This window comes from Musca autumnalis, unplaced genomic scaffold (genome assembly GCF_047663935.1).
Source record: "Musca autumnalis isolate F117 unplaced genomic scaffold, ASM4766393v1 scaffold_2, whole genome shotgun sequence".
NCBI classification, from domain to species: Eukaryota; Metazoa; Arthropoda; class Insecta; order Diptera; family Muscidae; genus Musca; species Musca autumnalis.
Window position 1 is genome coordinate 259515714 of NW_027411755.1, and position 16848 is coordinate 259532561.

General features: G+C 37.8%; 1 protein-coding gene across 2 annotated transcripts in view; it reads left to right on the forward strand.

Moving 5' to 3' along the window:
• Positions 1-11789, forward strand: part of LOC141391936 (uncharacterized) — a 45292-nt gene extending 33503 nt beyond the window's left edge. For both annotated transcript variants that reach the window (XM_073964693.1, XM_073964692.1), the window contains exons 4-6: positions 872-1050; positions 11100-11180; positions 11259-11789. In XM_073964693.1, coding sequence (XP_073820794.1) covers positions 872-1050; positions 11100-11180; positions 11259-11478 — 480 coding nt within the window. In that variant the 3' untranslated portion in view covers positions 11479-11789. The remainder of the gene's footprint in view (positions 1-871; positions 1051-11099; positions 11181-11258) is intronic.
• Positions 11790-16848: the final 5059 nt, after the last annotated feature.

The following is a 16848-nucleotide window of genomic DNA, read 5'->3' on the forward strand; positions in this document are numbered from 1 at the left end:
ATTCTCCTTCAGGATGTGGTGATGTATGACATTTTCAGCTCTATTGCGGGTTCTTACGAATCGTCTTCTGGCTCGGATACAATCTGTGGACTTATTTGAACCTCGTTTTCTCTTTTTCATCGACGCGTCGCACGATTGGGTTATTTGCGAGATAAGTTGTTGTGCCATTTCCTCTGGGGAGCCATTTAATTCGATATTTTCCATTGACCGTTTAAATATCTCTCTATTAAAGGAGGTTCTCTTCCAACCCGTTGGATTTTGTTCGCGAGTACTTGTCGGTGCAGATTCACTTAGACTCATTAGTATTGCACAGTGGTCGCTGTGTGTTGCGGATCTTCTGTAGATAATTTTAGGGGCTTTCTATAAATAGAAACCTAGAAACGCTTTTGCGGGCCTTCCTTAGATTGAACACATTTTACGGGTCTTTATCGACACAAGACCTTTTAAGAGTCTTCTATAGATATAATACCTTATGCAGGCGTTTTTATAGGTTTTCTATGAATAGTATTGGTATATATTATATGTAACTTCTACCATTTCTATAGGTAAAGTGCCCTTAGAGGTCTTTCATAGATATACCCCCATTATTACAAGTCTTCTTTTGTTATGTTTTGGATTTACCGAACAGATTTAGGATTCCGCTTAGCTTAAAGTTAAAAGTAATGATTGAATTTCAAGGAGGAGCTTCTTGGCATTAACTTTCAATGTAAAAATTATATTTTTAATGCCTCCAAATGGGTTTATTTTGCGTTTTCAAATCCATCAGATAGTAAAAGAACACATGTAATAATGGCCCACACTGTATAAAGTATCTTCTTTGAATTTATTTATTGTTCGAAAACTATATTTTATATATTTTCTTTACTTTCAGATACCGCCCGAACGAGTGCACAATCGTGGCTTTTTAGGCTCATATTGGCGTGAACTGGGACATGCTTGGAATAGCACGGAAGGTTCACAAGAATGGGGTGCACCATTTCGAGACTGTAATTTATTAGTTAATCGTTGGTTGTGGCCATTCAGGATATCGCTGGTGGAATCAAAATTCAAGTAAGTAACGAAAACAAAACCAACAAAGTTGGCAACCCTGTGCGAGTGAAGTTCAGTTTTTTATTACATTTATATCTGGTGAAGAATAATTCAAAAATATTGTTTCTAAAAGACGTTATTGGCAAAAAAACACATCTATTTACAAAAAGTAGCTGAAAGTCAATCTAGAATTATTCGAATATGCCTACAAGTAGACGCAGTGTTATAAAAAAGAAAATTATCTGTGTTGAATGTAAGTTACAGATAGATGAAAAACACGATAACATTGAATGCGACCAATGCAACAACAAATTCCATGCAGATTGTACAAAACTGAGCAAAAAGCAATTCGACCACTTGGTTGAGCACCGAGACGAAGAATTCGTTTGTCATGTATGTGACAACAACGATACGAACATTGCATCTGTAACAGCTGAACTGAGGGCAATGAGAAAAGAGTTGAAGAAACTGGATGAACTAATGGAGATGAGAGAAACTATGATGTTTATGTCGCGACAATATGATGACATTTTGAAGGGTGTAAAAGAGAACACGAAAAATATTAGTCTGATACAAAAAGAAAACAAAGAACTGAAAGCAGAAGTGAGCACGCTCAAATAGACTGTAAAATTTCTAAACAACCAGAGAGTACAAAATGACTGTTTGAACTCTGGTGTAAGATCTAATGAAAATGAAACAGCTGTTGACGTTGTTATGAAGCTGTCATCTAACGTCGGCGTTGAAATGAAAGCTGATAGCATTTCGGATGCATTTTTCCTTAATAAGAGGAAGAATGATAAGCAGACTGTTGTTGTTAAATTCAATTCGAAAACTGCAAAGTCAAAACTGATGGCCGTTAAACTCAAATTAAAAGATCAGGAGGAAACCAAAGATGTTTATATTAGTGACTATTCCAGCAAGGAAACGATGCATTTATTCAATTATGCGAAGTCATTGAAAAGTGTTGGATTTCGAGCCGTTTACACCTCAAATAATAAGGTATTTATAAAGAGAAGTGAGTTGTCAAAACCACGAATTTTGAGAAACGAGGAGGAGGTAGATAAATTATTATCGGAAGCTACTACATATCAATCTAAACAATGTCGTTCCCAGCAAAAGGTGATTAATGTGAATGAATCGGATAACGAATATGAATCGCCGTCATAAGCAGTTATACATATGTATATTATTATATTTTTGCTATTTTTTCTCCTAACTTTTTATGAATAATAATAATTATATATCTAATTTTTTTCTGAATTTAACAGTAAACTTATTCCAAATAAAAAACCTTAAATGTTTTATCTATTAATATCAGAAGTATATCTTCAATTAATAAGTTCAATAAATTCAAAGCTCAGATTGACAAAATTTCTATTCTGCCTACGGTTATTGCGGTACAAGAAACTTGGTTTAAACGTGATGTAGCAGATATTTACAACATTCCAGGGTACAAATCTGTACATTGTTGTCGTTCAGATGGGTATGGTGGAACATCAATATTTGTTAAAGATCATGTTAAATTCACAATTTTGGAATGCAAAAGTGAAAACTTTATAGACTCTATTATCTTGAAACTGCATGATGTTCATTTAGATATGAGACCATTAACCGTCATATCATTTTATAAGTCTCCAAAATGTAACTTGTTGAAATTTATGAAATTCCTGGAACATTTGCTTTATGTCTATGGCAGAACACCATGCATATTTACTGGAGAGTGGGTACCCATGATGTTATAAATATGCTTTCAAGTTATGATTTTAGAAACTGTCATGATTTGATTACAAGACCGGGGAGTCTTTCTAGTATTGATCGTGTTAACATATTATTTAGTGATGAAGTTAAAGCTGAACTGTGCAATAATCACATTCTGGCATCTGTCGAATGTCTTAAGAACATGATAATGACGTATCCAGATGATAATTGTAATTCTTTAAGAACAATGAGCTACAATCAAAATTTTATGGAATTAAATGTTACCACAGAAAGAGAGATGGAAAATGAAATATCTGCGATGAAATCGAATAAAAGCTGCGGTCATAATAGACTGTCCAATAAAGTACTCAAAGTTTGCAGTAACTACTTGGTGCCTTACTTGGTGAATATATTTAATAGCATGATTTCGTCATCCACATATCCCGACAGCTTGAAAATACATAAAGTTATGCCTATACCCAAGGGAAGAAATTCCACAACTGTTAAAGATTTTCGGCCAATATCGGTGTTATCGTCAGTAAATATTTTGTATGAACGGATTATTCACCGCCAAATATCTTCCTTTTTGGAAATGAATCGAATTCTTACTAATTGCCAATATGGTTTTCGTAAAGGATGCGGAACAGAAGAAGCGGTTATAAATGTACAAAATTTTATATGTAAAAAGTTAGATGAAGGTCACAGTGGAGTTGCAGGACTCTTTTTTGACCTCTCTAAAGCTTTCGATATGATTGATCATAAAATTTTAATAGAAAAATTGCAATTTTATGGAATTGGTTCTGGCGAATTGCAGCTTCTTAAATCATACCTGGCGAATCGAAAACAATTTGTGCAGATTGATAACAGTAAAAGTAGATTGGCCTTGATTAAACATGGGGTGCCGCAGGGCAGTGAATTGGGCCCGTTGCTGTTTTTAATATATTATTACGGAATTAGATTTAACTAATCTCCGTGTAGACGTTGTTTTATTCCCCGATACGATTTGTACCAAATAAAACAGGGTTCGTTTTAGATTACGCTTCTACAATGCTTTATTTACTGTATTACACTTATTCGGAACTGACTGTTATGGCTAAATACACAGCTTTACTTTACTTCTTTACTAGTCGATGTTTACACTTCGCGATAAAATTCATAACTAACTCAATTTTGCCTTACCTACCGCTATTTATACCCCAAAATCACCCTGTTCTAGAGTCCTCTAGAACACATATGGTAACACCTCGAATCTGTGCAGCGAACACACAGACGCACATTCGCACTAAGCGAACAACCATACTCACATACATACATGGGGGGAATACAATTGGACGACAAGCACAGTAATGACGTAACTACAACAACAAACAAATGCAAGAAATAAAGAAGTAACAAACTAAACAATAATTACATGATTGTGGCAAAACAAAACAAAAGCACATTAATGAAAGGTAAAGAACTAGAATGATGAAGAGATTTCTACATGGTATTTGTTGTTGTTGCTTAAATAAAGTAACTGCGTAATAAAACTTTACGTTACAATTCAAATTTTTAAATTAACGGAAATTAAACTAAGTTAACTTAAACCTATCAGTTACATCCGTAACATTGCCTCCCGCTTAAGCCTGTTCGTCCCGAATAGGCACAGTTCCCTCTCTGTGGTATGGGCATTGGTAACACTGTCTCCCGCTTAAGCCTGTTCCTCATGACCTGGCACAGTTCTCGTTCCATAGCGTACCAACCGTTCTAGATGTACCACCTTCATCTTTGATCTAGGGCTGTCGCTCTTCTGTATGCGATACACGACGTCATTTATTTTCGTGACTACCTTGTAGGGGCCTTCCCAGTGCGTTTGTAATTTGGGCCATAGTCCTTTTTTCCGTTGTGGGTTGAACAATAGTACCAGTTGCCCTTCTCGGAACCCATCAGTAGTTGCCGCTCGATCGTACCTCGCCTTCATGCGGTTGCTGACCATTTTTATCCGATGGCGTACTGCATCGTGGACTTCACTGAAAGAGTTTTGACTGTTTTCATCGTTATCAATTTCGGGGTTTGGTGTGGCACCGAAGATCAAATCACCAGGCAGCTTCAATTCATTCCCGAACAAAATTCTGGCTGGGCTAGTAGGAATTTTGGAATATGCTCATTCCAGTCTCTTTGGCCGCTATCTACCACCTTTCGTAGATGCTCTTCCAGGGTGCGATTAAATCTTTCCACCAGATGACAATCTGATTGTGGATGCAGGGGCGTTGTCCTCGTTTTCTTGATTCCGTAGGTGTCATTTCTTTGAAGATTGCTGACTCAAAATTTCTTCCTTGATCGGAATGAACCTCGGATGGGACACCATAGCGACAAATCCAATTCTTGCTGAACACATCCACTATTGTCTTGGCTTCCTGGTTGGGAATGGCATAAACCTCTGGCCATTTGCTGAAGTAATCAATCCAGAGTCGCTTATGGGAAACGGTCCAGCCACATCCATTGCGATTCTTTCAAATGGAGCTCCTGAATTATACTGTTGCATGTGGCCTCGACTCTTCCGGGTTGGACCTTTAGCTCTTATACACCTGTCACAATTGGCAATCCAGTCTGCAATGGATTTCTGACAGCCGACCCAGTAGAACCTCTGCTTTATCTTTTCAGCAGTCTTTGTTACACCAAGGTGCCCTCCACTTGGCCCATCTTGAAACTCTGACAAGACATCTTTTATTTTGGAGTCTGGTACGACAATTAAGTTGCGGTGTGTTTTTCCATCGTCGCTCTCCCACTTACGATGTAGGCACCCATCTATTAGAAGTAGACTGTTCCACTGGGCCCAATAAGATTTCAAAAGTGGGCTTTCGGGCGCTATTTCTTTGCGACTAGGGCGTTCGCCCATTTCCATAGCAGAAATTATTTTGCCTAGGGTGCGATCTTTTCTTTGTCCCGACCAATCCTCGCCGGACTCAACCTGCAGTAGCCGGACATCGACGATACTTGCTTTGCCTTCAGCCTTCGAGCAATGTCTGCATTCAATTTTGCATGGCCGACGAGACGGGGCATCAGCATTACCGTGTTTTCCACCTTTTCTGTGCTCGATACTTAGGTCATAACTCTGAAGCCTCTCGATCCAACGGGCCAATTGACCTTCCGGGTTCTTAAACTGGAGCAGCCATCGCAGAGCAGAATGATCGGTTCTTAGCAGGAAGGGCTGTCCATACAGGTATTTGTGATAGTGTTTGATGCTCTCCACAACTGCCAGCAGCTCTCTCCTCGTCACACAGTAATTCCTCTCAGGCTTTGACAATGTTCGGCTGTAGTACCCGATGACTTTTTCTTGGCCGTCTATTTCCTGGGAAAGGACACCACCGATCCCGTATGCACTGGCGTCAGTGTCCAACACAAACTTACCGCCCGGTACAGGGTACGCCAAAAGAGGGGCTGTGCAGAGCATGTCTTTGAGTTTTTGGAATGCCTCTTCCTGATCGTTGCTCCACAGAAATTTCTGCCCTTTTTTAGTCAATCGGTGTCAGCTTGCGGCAATGCTGGCAAAATTGGGGACAAACCGACGGTAATAGGTGCAGAGACCCAGAAAACTTCGCAGCTCATGGAGGTTTCGAGGCTGCGGCCAGTCTCTGACGGCTTTAATCTTCTCGCTATCCGTCGATATGCCCTGCGTCGTCACATGGTGCCCCAGGAACTTTACCTCTCGCTGGAAGAGGCTACACTTCTTCGGATTCAGTTTCAGACCGGAAGACGATAGCTGCTGGAGTACATTCCTTAAATTCGTGAGGTGTTCGTCGAAGGTCTGTCCCATGACTATGATGTCATCCAAGTATATAAGGCACGACTTCCACTGCAACCCTTTCAGCACCCGGTGGACGGGGCGTTGCAGAGCCCGAATGGCATGACATTAAATTGCCAGAGACCGCCGTTAACGCCAAACGCTGTCTTTTCCTTATCTTTTTCGGCTATCTCTACCTGCCAGTAACCACTCTGCAGATCGAGGGTAGAGAACCATGACGTCCCGGCTAAGGTGTCTAGTGTGTCATCGATTCTTGGGAGCGGGTAGCTATCTTTCTTGGTGACATCATTTAGTTTTCTGTAATCCACACAAAATCTGGTACTTCCATCTTTCTTCTTGACCAGAACTACTGGGGAACACCAGGGACTCGACGACGGTTCGATAAACCCACTCTCCTCCATTTCGCTTATCAACTTCTGGACTTCGTCCCTTTTTGCCAGTGGAACGCTTCTTGGGGCCTGTTTTATTGGTCTTGCGTCTGCCGTGTTTATTTCATGTTTCACCACCGATGTTCTTCCTTGATGCCCTTTTGTAGACGCAAAGGTAGAAGCATATTTCCATAATAACTGCTTGGCCTTGTTCTTCTCGGAAGGTGATAAATTGTGTGTCCACTCTTTGATGTAACCATCGAGGTGCTTCTTTTCCATGGCTGCTGATTTTTCGGTGTTATTTTCCAAATTGATTACAGCTTCAGCTGGTGTACATTGTCCAACATCGGAAAATTGACAAATTTGTTCTTGTTTGTCTGACAGGTTCAAAACTCTAACTGGAATCAATCCATCATCGTTGCTTTTTTCGCAGGGCATTCGATATTAAGATGTTACTATTTTTGTTTTCCGCTGGTTCCACACCCACAATTTCCCGACTCCACAATCTCCATCCATTGGTACCTATATCAATGTTTCGGCACAAGGCGGTATAATCTCTGGATTTTCCGTAGTCAGACGTCTAATAGGTGTGTTTTCCTCGTAACCCATATTTAATGGAATTTCCAGATTGGACCATGTCATCACGCGTTCTTTCATATCCAGATTAAGACCAAAGGCAATCATAAAATCTGCGCCTATTATAACTTCGTCTACGATATCAGCCACTATAAACTCGTAATCGACCGATTTATTGGCAATAGTAAGTCTCACGGTTATCTTTCCATGTACTGCCGCAGGCTCCCCCGTTGCTGTGCGCAGTCTGACTCCATTTAGTGGCGTTATCTTTCCTTTTGCCAGATCTGATTTGATGATTGACTTTGATGCGCCTGTATCCAAGGTCAGAATTCGCTTGTCGCCATTGATGTAACCAGTTGTTGTAAGGTTGTGGTTTTTCTGCTGTACAATCGCTATGGAGATTGTGGGGCCGTCGTCGATGGGAGCCAGTTCATGCCCCGCTGGACTGGCTCGATTTAGTTTAACGGTGACTCATTTGTGGAACGTTGAGCCACTCTTTTGTTTTCTTTTGACGGGCGTGGTGACAATGACCTCGATCGCTTGCGCTTCGCTCTACATTCACGCGCAAAATGACCCATTTTGTCGCAATTGTGACACCTACCCTTGGCCTTAGTTGGTGCTGCCGTATAACGTTCTTTTAATGCCCCCTTCACTGCTCCCTCGATCATGTTAATAAGAGACTCGGGTTCATCGAACTCGGTATCCAGTTTACGGACCTTGTGTGTCTGGGGATTGGTGATTATTCTTGCCGTCTCTTGTGTAAGGGCGTACGACACGGTTTCAGCAAATGACGATTTTGGTGACGCATACGTTGCACGTTTGATCTCGGGGTCACGTATACCATTCACAAATGTTTCGATTTTCATACGGTCCAACAATGGATGGTTTTCTCCTGGATACGTCATTAGCACCAAACGTTCTACCTCCGTTGCGAAGTCCTGTAAGGTCTCATTTGGCTTCTGTATTCTTCCCCTTAATTCCATTAAGTAGATGTTTTGCTTATGTTCGCCACCGTACTTACGTTCGAGAGCAGCCATTATATCACCATAAATATTTCTAGAAGCGGCGGGAATACTCTATAATACGTCAGCAGCATCACCCTTCAATGCCATAAGGAGTGATACCGCCTTTTCGTTGTCGTTCCAAGAATCTCTAGTAGCCACTGTCTCGAACTGTAATTTGAACACATTGAAAGAGGTAGAGCTGTCGAACACTGGAGGCTTAATTTTTAACGCGTTATGGATAGCTCTCACTGGACCGCCTTTAATTTCCAGTTCCGACATTTTCTTTTCTATGTCCAGAATCTTCTAATCTTGAGCCAGAAATTTCTCGTCAACAGACAAAATCTTTTTATCCAACTCTTTAATTTGTACCTCCACGTTTTCTACTCTCTTTTCAATCACCATCGTGATGTTCTCGAGTTTCTCGTTAATTTTTCTAGAACTCTCTTCCAACTCCTCTTTTAAGTTTCTTGAATTTTCTTCAAACATCCTGGAATTCTCCGCCATTAAGTTTTCGGTGATTTTTCTAGAGTTCTCTTCTAACTTTTCTTCTAATTTCCTGGAATTTTCTTCACTCTTTCTGGATATCTCTTTCAACATTTTACTGGAATTTTCTTCAACTATTCTACAATTTTCTGCTTTCATTTCCATCATAAGTTTGGAGGTTTCTTCGTTCATTCGACAGTTTTCTGCTTTCATTTCCATCATAAGTCTGGAAGTTTCTTCATTCTTCCTAGACATCTCTTCTAACATCTTACAGTTGTCAGATTTCATTTCCAGTATCATCATAGCCAGCATTGATTTCAAATCGTCACCCCTGGCAGCTACCGACGAAACTTACTCAACGCTGGATTCGCCCTTTGCCGATAACTCGACTTCCTCCCTACCGTCGAACTCATATTCATCGATGTTCATTACACGGCGCTCGAACTCTTCCAACAAGCGTTTTTGTAGTTCGGCCTTTTTACCAGTAGAACACAACTCCATCTTACTTAGCTCCTTCTTCAAGTCTTCCACTCGTAAGTCTTCCACTAGTCGATGTTTACACTTCGCGATAAAATCCATAACTAACTCAATTTTGCCTTTCCTACCGCTATTTATACCCCAAAATCTCCCTGTTCTAGAGTCCTCTAGAACACATATGGCAACACCTCGAATCTGTGCAGCGAACACACAGACGCACATTCGCACTAAGCGAACAACCATACTCACATACATACATGGGGGGAATACAATTGGACGACAAGCACAGTAATGACGTAACTACAACAACAAACAAATGCAAGAAATAAAGAAGTAACAAACTAAACAATAATTACATGATTGTGGCAAAAAAAAAGGACATTAATGAAAGGTAAAGAACTAGAATGATAAAGAGATTTCTACATGGTAGATGTTGTTGTTGCTTAAATATAGTAACTGCGTAATAAAACTTTACGTTACAATTCAAATTTGTAAATTAACGGAAAATAAACTAAATTAACTTAAACCTATCAGTTACATTCGTAACAATATATTAATGACGTATGGAATTTGGAGTTGAAAGGGCAATTGTTCATGTATGCAGATGACATATGCCTTTTTTATCCGTATAAGACTACCACTGTAGCCAAATCGTACATGGAACGAGTATATGCGCTTAAACAAGTTATATATTAATCGGAAAAGACGAAGTTAATTCGCTTCAAGCCCCATCCTGGTGTAAATTTTGATTTTAACATTACATTGGATGGAGAAGTGATACATGAAGTAAATGTCGTAAAATATTTGGGTATATACTTACAATCAAATCTATGTTGGAATCAGCACATAGCATATATAAAATCTAAAATATCGCCGGCAATTGGACTACTGTACAAATTCAAGAATAAATTCAGTCAGAAAACCAAATAGTTGATTTATGAAACGTTGATACAAAGCCACATTAACTATATGGCTATAATCTACGCATGGAAGCATACTAGTGAATTGAAGTCGTTGCAGAGATTACAAAACAAAGCATTAAAAACAGTAGCAAACTTGCCTATTTCACATCCCACTGTTTCCTTATACAACATTGTTTTTCCGTCGATTTTGCCAATTCAGGGAACCTACAAGATGCAGTTTTGTTGTATGTATACAAATGTATACACCACATTGGGCACCATACAATAGAATTCATTCCAAACCAAGTTTCTGTCAATACCCGCAATAATCAACTTTTAAGAGTTGCATTATGCCGCACCGAGACGACAAAGCAAAGAATAGAATATTCTGGTAGCCATGAGTTCAACAAATTACCGATTGATATTACATCTAGTCGAATTTTAATGTTTAAAAGATCAGTCAAAAATTTAATTAAAACTCAAATTGAAACACATTTGTAAACGATGTTGCTTAAGTATCTATTAATTTGTTTATTGAAATAAATTATTTGCCAGCAAGCCTCTACAATGCCTAATGGCGCTGAGGCATTTATATCTTGAACTGTATTGTTACACATATATGAAAATAAATAAATAAAAAAAAAAACTGCAAATCAGTCAAAGAAATGTTTTGACAAAATCTGAAAATATCACTCTCCCAAAAACACGGATTTTAAGACACTTTAAGTTTGAGTTTATATTAAATGTATGAATTCATCAACTAACTTATTTGTTTTAGAATTGTGGCAGCTGCTTTTATTGCTGCCGATGAAGATGTCTGCAACGATGATTTGGAACAAATATTTGGACGCAAAGATGGGTAAGAGATGAAACAATGTTTTGACCCATGTCAGTTGTAATTTTTCTTCATACTCCTCTCTGTCTCCCCACTTTGCAGTTGCGATCGTAATACCACCTTTTGTTTATTGACTGAAAATAAACCCGCCGCAACCAGAGATGTTTACACCTGCATTTGTCGCGAGTCATACTATTTACCCAATTCCACACTGCAAGGTTTCCGCGGTGATATTGTTGAAATGTCAGAGGGCTTTGACAACTACTCCTGTATACAGTGTCCGGCTGGTTGTTCAAATTGTGATTCGAATGGTGTCTGCTAAATCCGATACAGCGGGTGAAGTGTACATATGTCTTAAATAAGGGTTCTGCTGAAACTTCTCAGGGTGCGCCGTATGTTAATGATGGCAATTTCGGAAATTTTGGTGTGTTATCGGTTAATCCAAAAATCTCATCCACATCTGATAATACATTTGGTAGAAAAATATTGGGCCGTTCAACAAAATATCCTTATATCGTATCTGGCGGGTTAATGCATATTGTAGCTTCAACGCAATCCCAGTATGTATCTTCATAAACAATTTTATTGTCATTATGGATTTAACAAATTAACAAAAATAACTATACTTAAGCTTTGTTTCGTCTTCTGTTGGTGTTTCTGCCACTGGTGTTGGTGGTGACTGGTTCGGACGGCCTCATCATCTGGTAGTGATTTTGGATCGGAGACCTTTGAAGCAGTTGACGCTGCCACAGTTTATCATTGCTCCGCCTTCGCCCTTGAGTCGGATGGTTTCTCTTTTCTCATCCGCTGACTCACTTCCATCACCCTTTTGCGGGGGTTTGGAGTTCAGACAGCAGATGAATCAATTGAACCTTACCTTACCTTCTTTTAATTTTTATAACCTCCACCATACAACATTAATGCTCTGTTCCAGAACCTGCAAGAATCTGCAAATTTTTACTACGATAACAATTGGTCTGTTCCTTTACTTTTGAAAATGGTAAAACCGCAAAAGTAGTAAAAGTTGTAAACTGCTCCCATATGAATTGTATTGTGTCCGAAGTTACTTGGAGTTTACACAAGACAGACTATCTGAAAATACAACTCTGATTTACTAACACATACAAACATTTGTCGGCTGTCTCCCAGCTGTCCATCATTGTTTCACAGACAGTAGGGTTAACAAATTTTTGACATTTTTTGTAAAAATAAGTGAGATAATAATTGAAATGTGTTGAAAACAAAAGAACATGAACAAAAACAAAATATGTGAACGGAAAACAAAAAGAGATCGACGAGTTTCATTCATAATTTTACAACTATTTTTGCAGTTGTCTGGACGCCCACGTCACACAGACAAGTTTTGGGGTTTTGACAATCAATACATGTACTCAACTTTCCTGTCATGTGTAAACGCAGGGTTAAGGAACACTTTTCGAGTAAAAAGTAGTAAAACTTGAAGATTCTTGCACGTAAAGGAACAAAGCTAATTTTTGCTTTATTATATCGAAACAAAAATAGTAAAAATTAGTAGGTTCTTGGAGTTCTGGAGCAGACCATAAGTTTGTCATTCCATTGGCAACTCATCAAAGGATTCATTTTAGAACCAACCCACACGGTTAGGGTTATGACTTTTCGACATTTTTTCTCAAAAATGATTTCCTGTAGCACGGATGAATGAACTTTTCCCTATTAATCACTAAAATAATGAGAAAACTGTTAAAACTGCTCTCTCATGAACAGTTTTACCAGAAAAGTAAGTCCCAATTTACATTAGGCGAGTTTACTTGCGGAAAGTCCCAGTTTGTTGAAGAGACACGTAAGGGGAATGGAAATGGAAAAAATTGCTCGTACCGGCAATTCTCAGGCAATTCATTTTATATTTTTCGTATTTGACATTATTTTCATTGTTTTGAAAACAAAACTTGCCGGAAGAGAATTGCCTTTTATAAACGCAAGAGGCAAGTTTAAAAAGGAAGGAACGAGAAAAATTGCCGCAAGTAAACTCGCCTAATGTAAATTGGGACTAAAGGAACGAAAAAATTGTAGATCTGGTAGCAATGTCAAAAAGAAACATATCAACGGCTCCAAACAATAGTATGCTAAGTCGACTTAGCATGTTTTCAAGTTCTTTACATTTTTATATTTAACGTCCTTTAACTTAAATTCTGTCAAATTTTGGTAATGATCGGACAATCCGAACAGAAGTTATAAACAAGTATTGACTTAGCATAGTACTGAAGTTCAAAAAAATTTCCAAACTTTGAGAGCTTCTCCTGAAAACTCACTTTTTAGACTTAGCATACTATTATTTGGAGGTGTCGATATGAGCTTCGTTCCCATACTTTTTAATGGTAAAACTCGTAAAAGAGAAAAGTGCAAAAAATTTGTTCTCACACACAAGTTTTTAGAAATAGTTCGGGAACGGAAAAATGGAAAATACGTCAAAAAACTGGAACAAATGTCAAAGTCGGCGTATCAGCCAATCAGACGCCGGCAACCATGTTACTATTTTTTTACTCGCCCAAATTTGTCGTGTAAAAAGTTTTTAAAGAGAGCGACATTCAGCGCCATTTTTGTTTAAAGAGAAGTGAACATTTTACAACTTTTTTGTGTACGGGAACGCTTTTTCGAGTAAAATGTGTAAAAATTGTAAAAACTTTATAGTTCTGGAACACAGCTATGAATTCAATTTGCTTCTTTTATTTCACAATTTTTAAGTTTGTCTCATGGCAGAACTACCAGGTAGTGCTATCACACCAGCTGATCGAATATGAAAAGTCAAATCCCTTTATAAAAAAATATTTTTGTTGTAGTTTCCCCAACAACATAAAGAAAGTTTTGACAAAACATATTCAAAATTTTACGATGCCACTACCTGGGTAATTATGCCATGGTTTGTCTTGTCAACGTTATACCCCGGTTACACTATTGACGGTTAACCCACTGGGTTTAATAGATCCAGTGGGTTAATCCTTGCTGGTTACACTTAGCTTTTCGAGGATATAAGCTGTCAGCTGATGTTTGTTTACGTATACATACAAAATAACTAATAAAGTCGTGTTTTACACTTTTACAATTTCTCGTATGACAATTTCTCATATTGGTATATTTTACACACAGGGATACATTTTTGTATCATGGTATCCAGCGTACTTTTTGTTTAAAAAAGTGTCTAAAGTAAAAAAATAAATAATTTTATGATTTTCAAATAACTTTAGATTTATTAACTCCATAAAATCTCATGCGACCAATCGTAAACGTGTAAAACACGACTAACTCTGTTGCAAAAACAGTTGCACCTTTTGGTACTTTTTGAGTAGAGTTGGATTTTTTTGCACAAATACCGAATACAACACTGTATTTTTGGTGGATTTGTGCCGGATTTAAAATAAACCCAGTCGTGAGTGGATTTAATTTTTGTATGGCAAATCTGGTCAGATTTGACCAGATTAAGCAATAAATCCTCATGAAGTGGGTTAACCCGGCAAAAAGCTGCAGTGTAACCGTGCTATTAGAGTTGTACAATCTAGTTCATTTGAAAGATCTAGTTCGATAGATCAGCTCTTTGAACTGAACTAGGTCAGTAATCTAGTTCATAGTTCACAGTCCAGTTCAATCATTCAGATCAAAATCGTTCATCGGCTCTTAATCGGTCGTTTGATGAAAACGCATACATACACTAAATACAAACAAAATACTAATATAATTTAACTACTCCATAACAAAAATATTACATTTAGACAGTTTTATTGCATTCTTAAAGAAAGATTAATTAATTTTAGAAAAAACATCCTTCATTTAGGTGGCTGGCAAAAAATCTTATGTCGTGTGTGTGTAGAAATTGTCATTGCGAAAAAGCTTTGTGCGTGGGTTTTATTCGACATATTGTAATATGTTATGTCTCTGTGGTTTTGTAGAAATCTTCATTTTCGGACAGCTATTCCATGTACCTTGATCCAAAACATAAACTGATCCCATTACGAAGGCATCCCTTAACATAGACGACGACGTCACTTTATGTATTTGTGAACGACATGTTGAACTAGATTGTGAATCGTTCGTTGATCGTACGGTCACCGACTGATTACAGTTCAGTGAACTATTGAACTATATCGACTGATCTAGTTCATCAATTGAGCTAGTTCGTTCATGAACTATACCACTCTAGTCAACGTTCGCCTTTTTCTTCTGTTTTTGTTCATTTTTTCTTCATTGTCAAATAATCGTCAAACAAATGTCGAAAAATCAGTTCTACCATTTTTTACCTGAAGAAATTTGTCTGGTAGCCTGTGGTAGAAGAGAAAGGCATTTTTGCTCTCTTCTCACTCACTCTATTAAAAGTTGCTTTTATTTTTACCACTTTTTGGGGGAACGCTTTGCAGGTTAAAAGTGGTAAAAATGATAAAATGATAACAGGTAAGTAAATGATCACAACTAAAATTGAAAAATTTGTTTAAAACTTAAAAAATTTTAGAAAAAAGATGAATGAAAATAAATGAACTAAACTCTTTATATACAGTTACGGACAAAAAATAGGGTCACCTCCCTCTATTTCAAACAAAATACAAAAAAAAAAATGTTTTTATTGTTTAATACTGGGTATTATTTTTTTATTTAGTTGGAATCATATTTATTCTTCTTACATAAAGAAAAAAATTGTCATTATTTGCTTATCATAACACAAAAAGCGCAATATTTGTGAAATCCTTAAAATTCGAGCGGACAAAAAAATAGGGTCATATTAAAAAAAAAAAATAATTAATTCTGAAAATAACTTAAATTATTTGGATCATTTACATTATATTACGTTAGTATTTTGTTGTAAAGCTCTTATTTTTCAAAACTGCATCTCCTTGGCATTGACTCCACCAATGCCCTGCAGGTTTCCTTTGATATTGAGTACCAATCATCTTGAACTTTTTCCCACAATTCATTTTTATTTCGTGGTTATTGAGGTCCACTTTTCTCTTTGACTATTTTCCACAAGTTTTCGATCGGCGTAAGGCAGCATTACATTATTTAGGATATGGCAGTACACATTTTTGTCCATATTTTCCTTTATTCAATAGATTGGTCCAACACCATACCATGAAAAACATGCCCATATCTCCACCATGCTTGACAGTTTTTTTGGTGTAGCGGGAACATAAATCTTTGTTTTTTGGACGTCTAACCCATTGTTTACCGTCACTACCAATCAAATTAATTTTGGATTCATCTGACCATAAGATATTTCGCCATTTTTTCTTAGATATTGGTCCTTGCCAACTTATGTGAGATTTGGCGAATTCAATACGATTTTTCCGATGTCTCTTGGTTAATAATGGGACTTTCCTGGACGATCTTCTAACCGTCCTCTCCGAAATTTCAAGCCCTAGCTCGCTCCTAATTTTTGCGGCAGATTGAAATGGGTCCCGAGTTGACAATAACTTGGTGTGGTTATCATCTATAGCTGTAGTTTTTCGGGGTCTTCCTCGCGAGAAATTATGACTTTTTTCTTTTAATGCGTTGAAAACAAAATTTTGCGATCTGCCAATGGTTTTTGCAATTTCCCGTGGACTTTTGCCTTTATTCTTTAAATTTTTAATTATGGAACGCTCAGCGTCTGTGCAATTTTTCGCGCGACCCATTTTTGCGGTATTCAAACTTTGCGACAGGAGAAATTTAATAAAATTAAAAGAGAATTGCT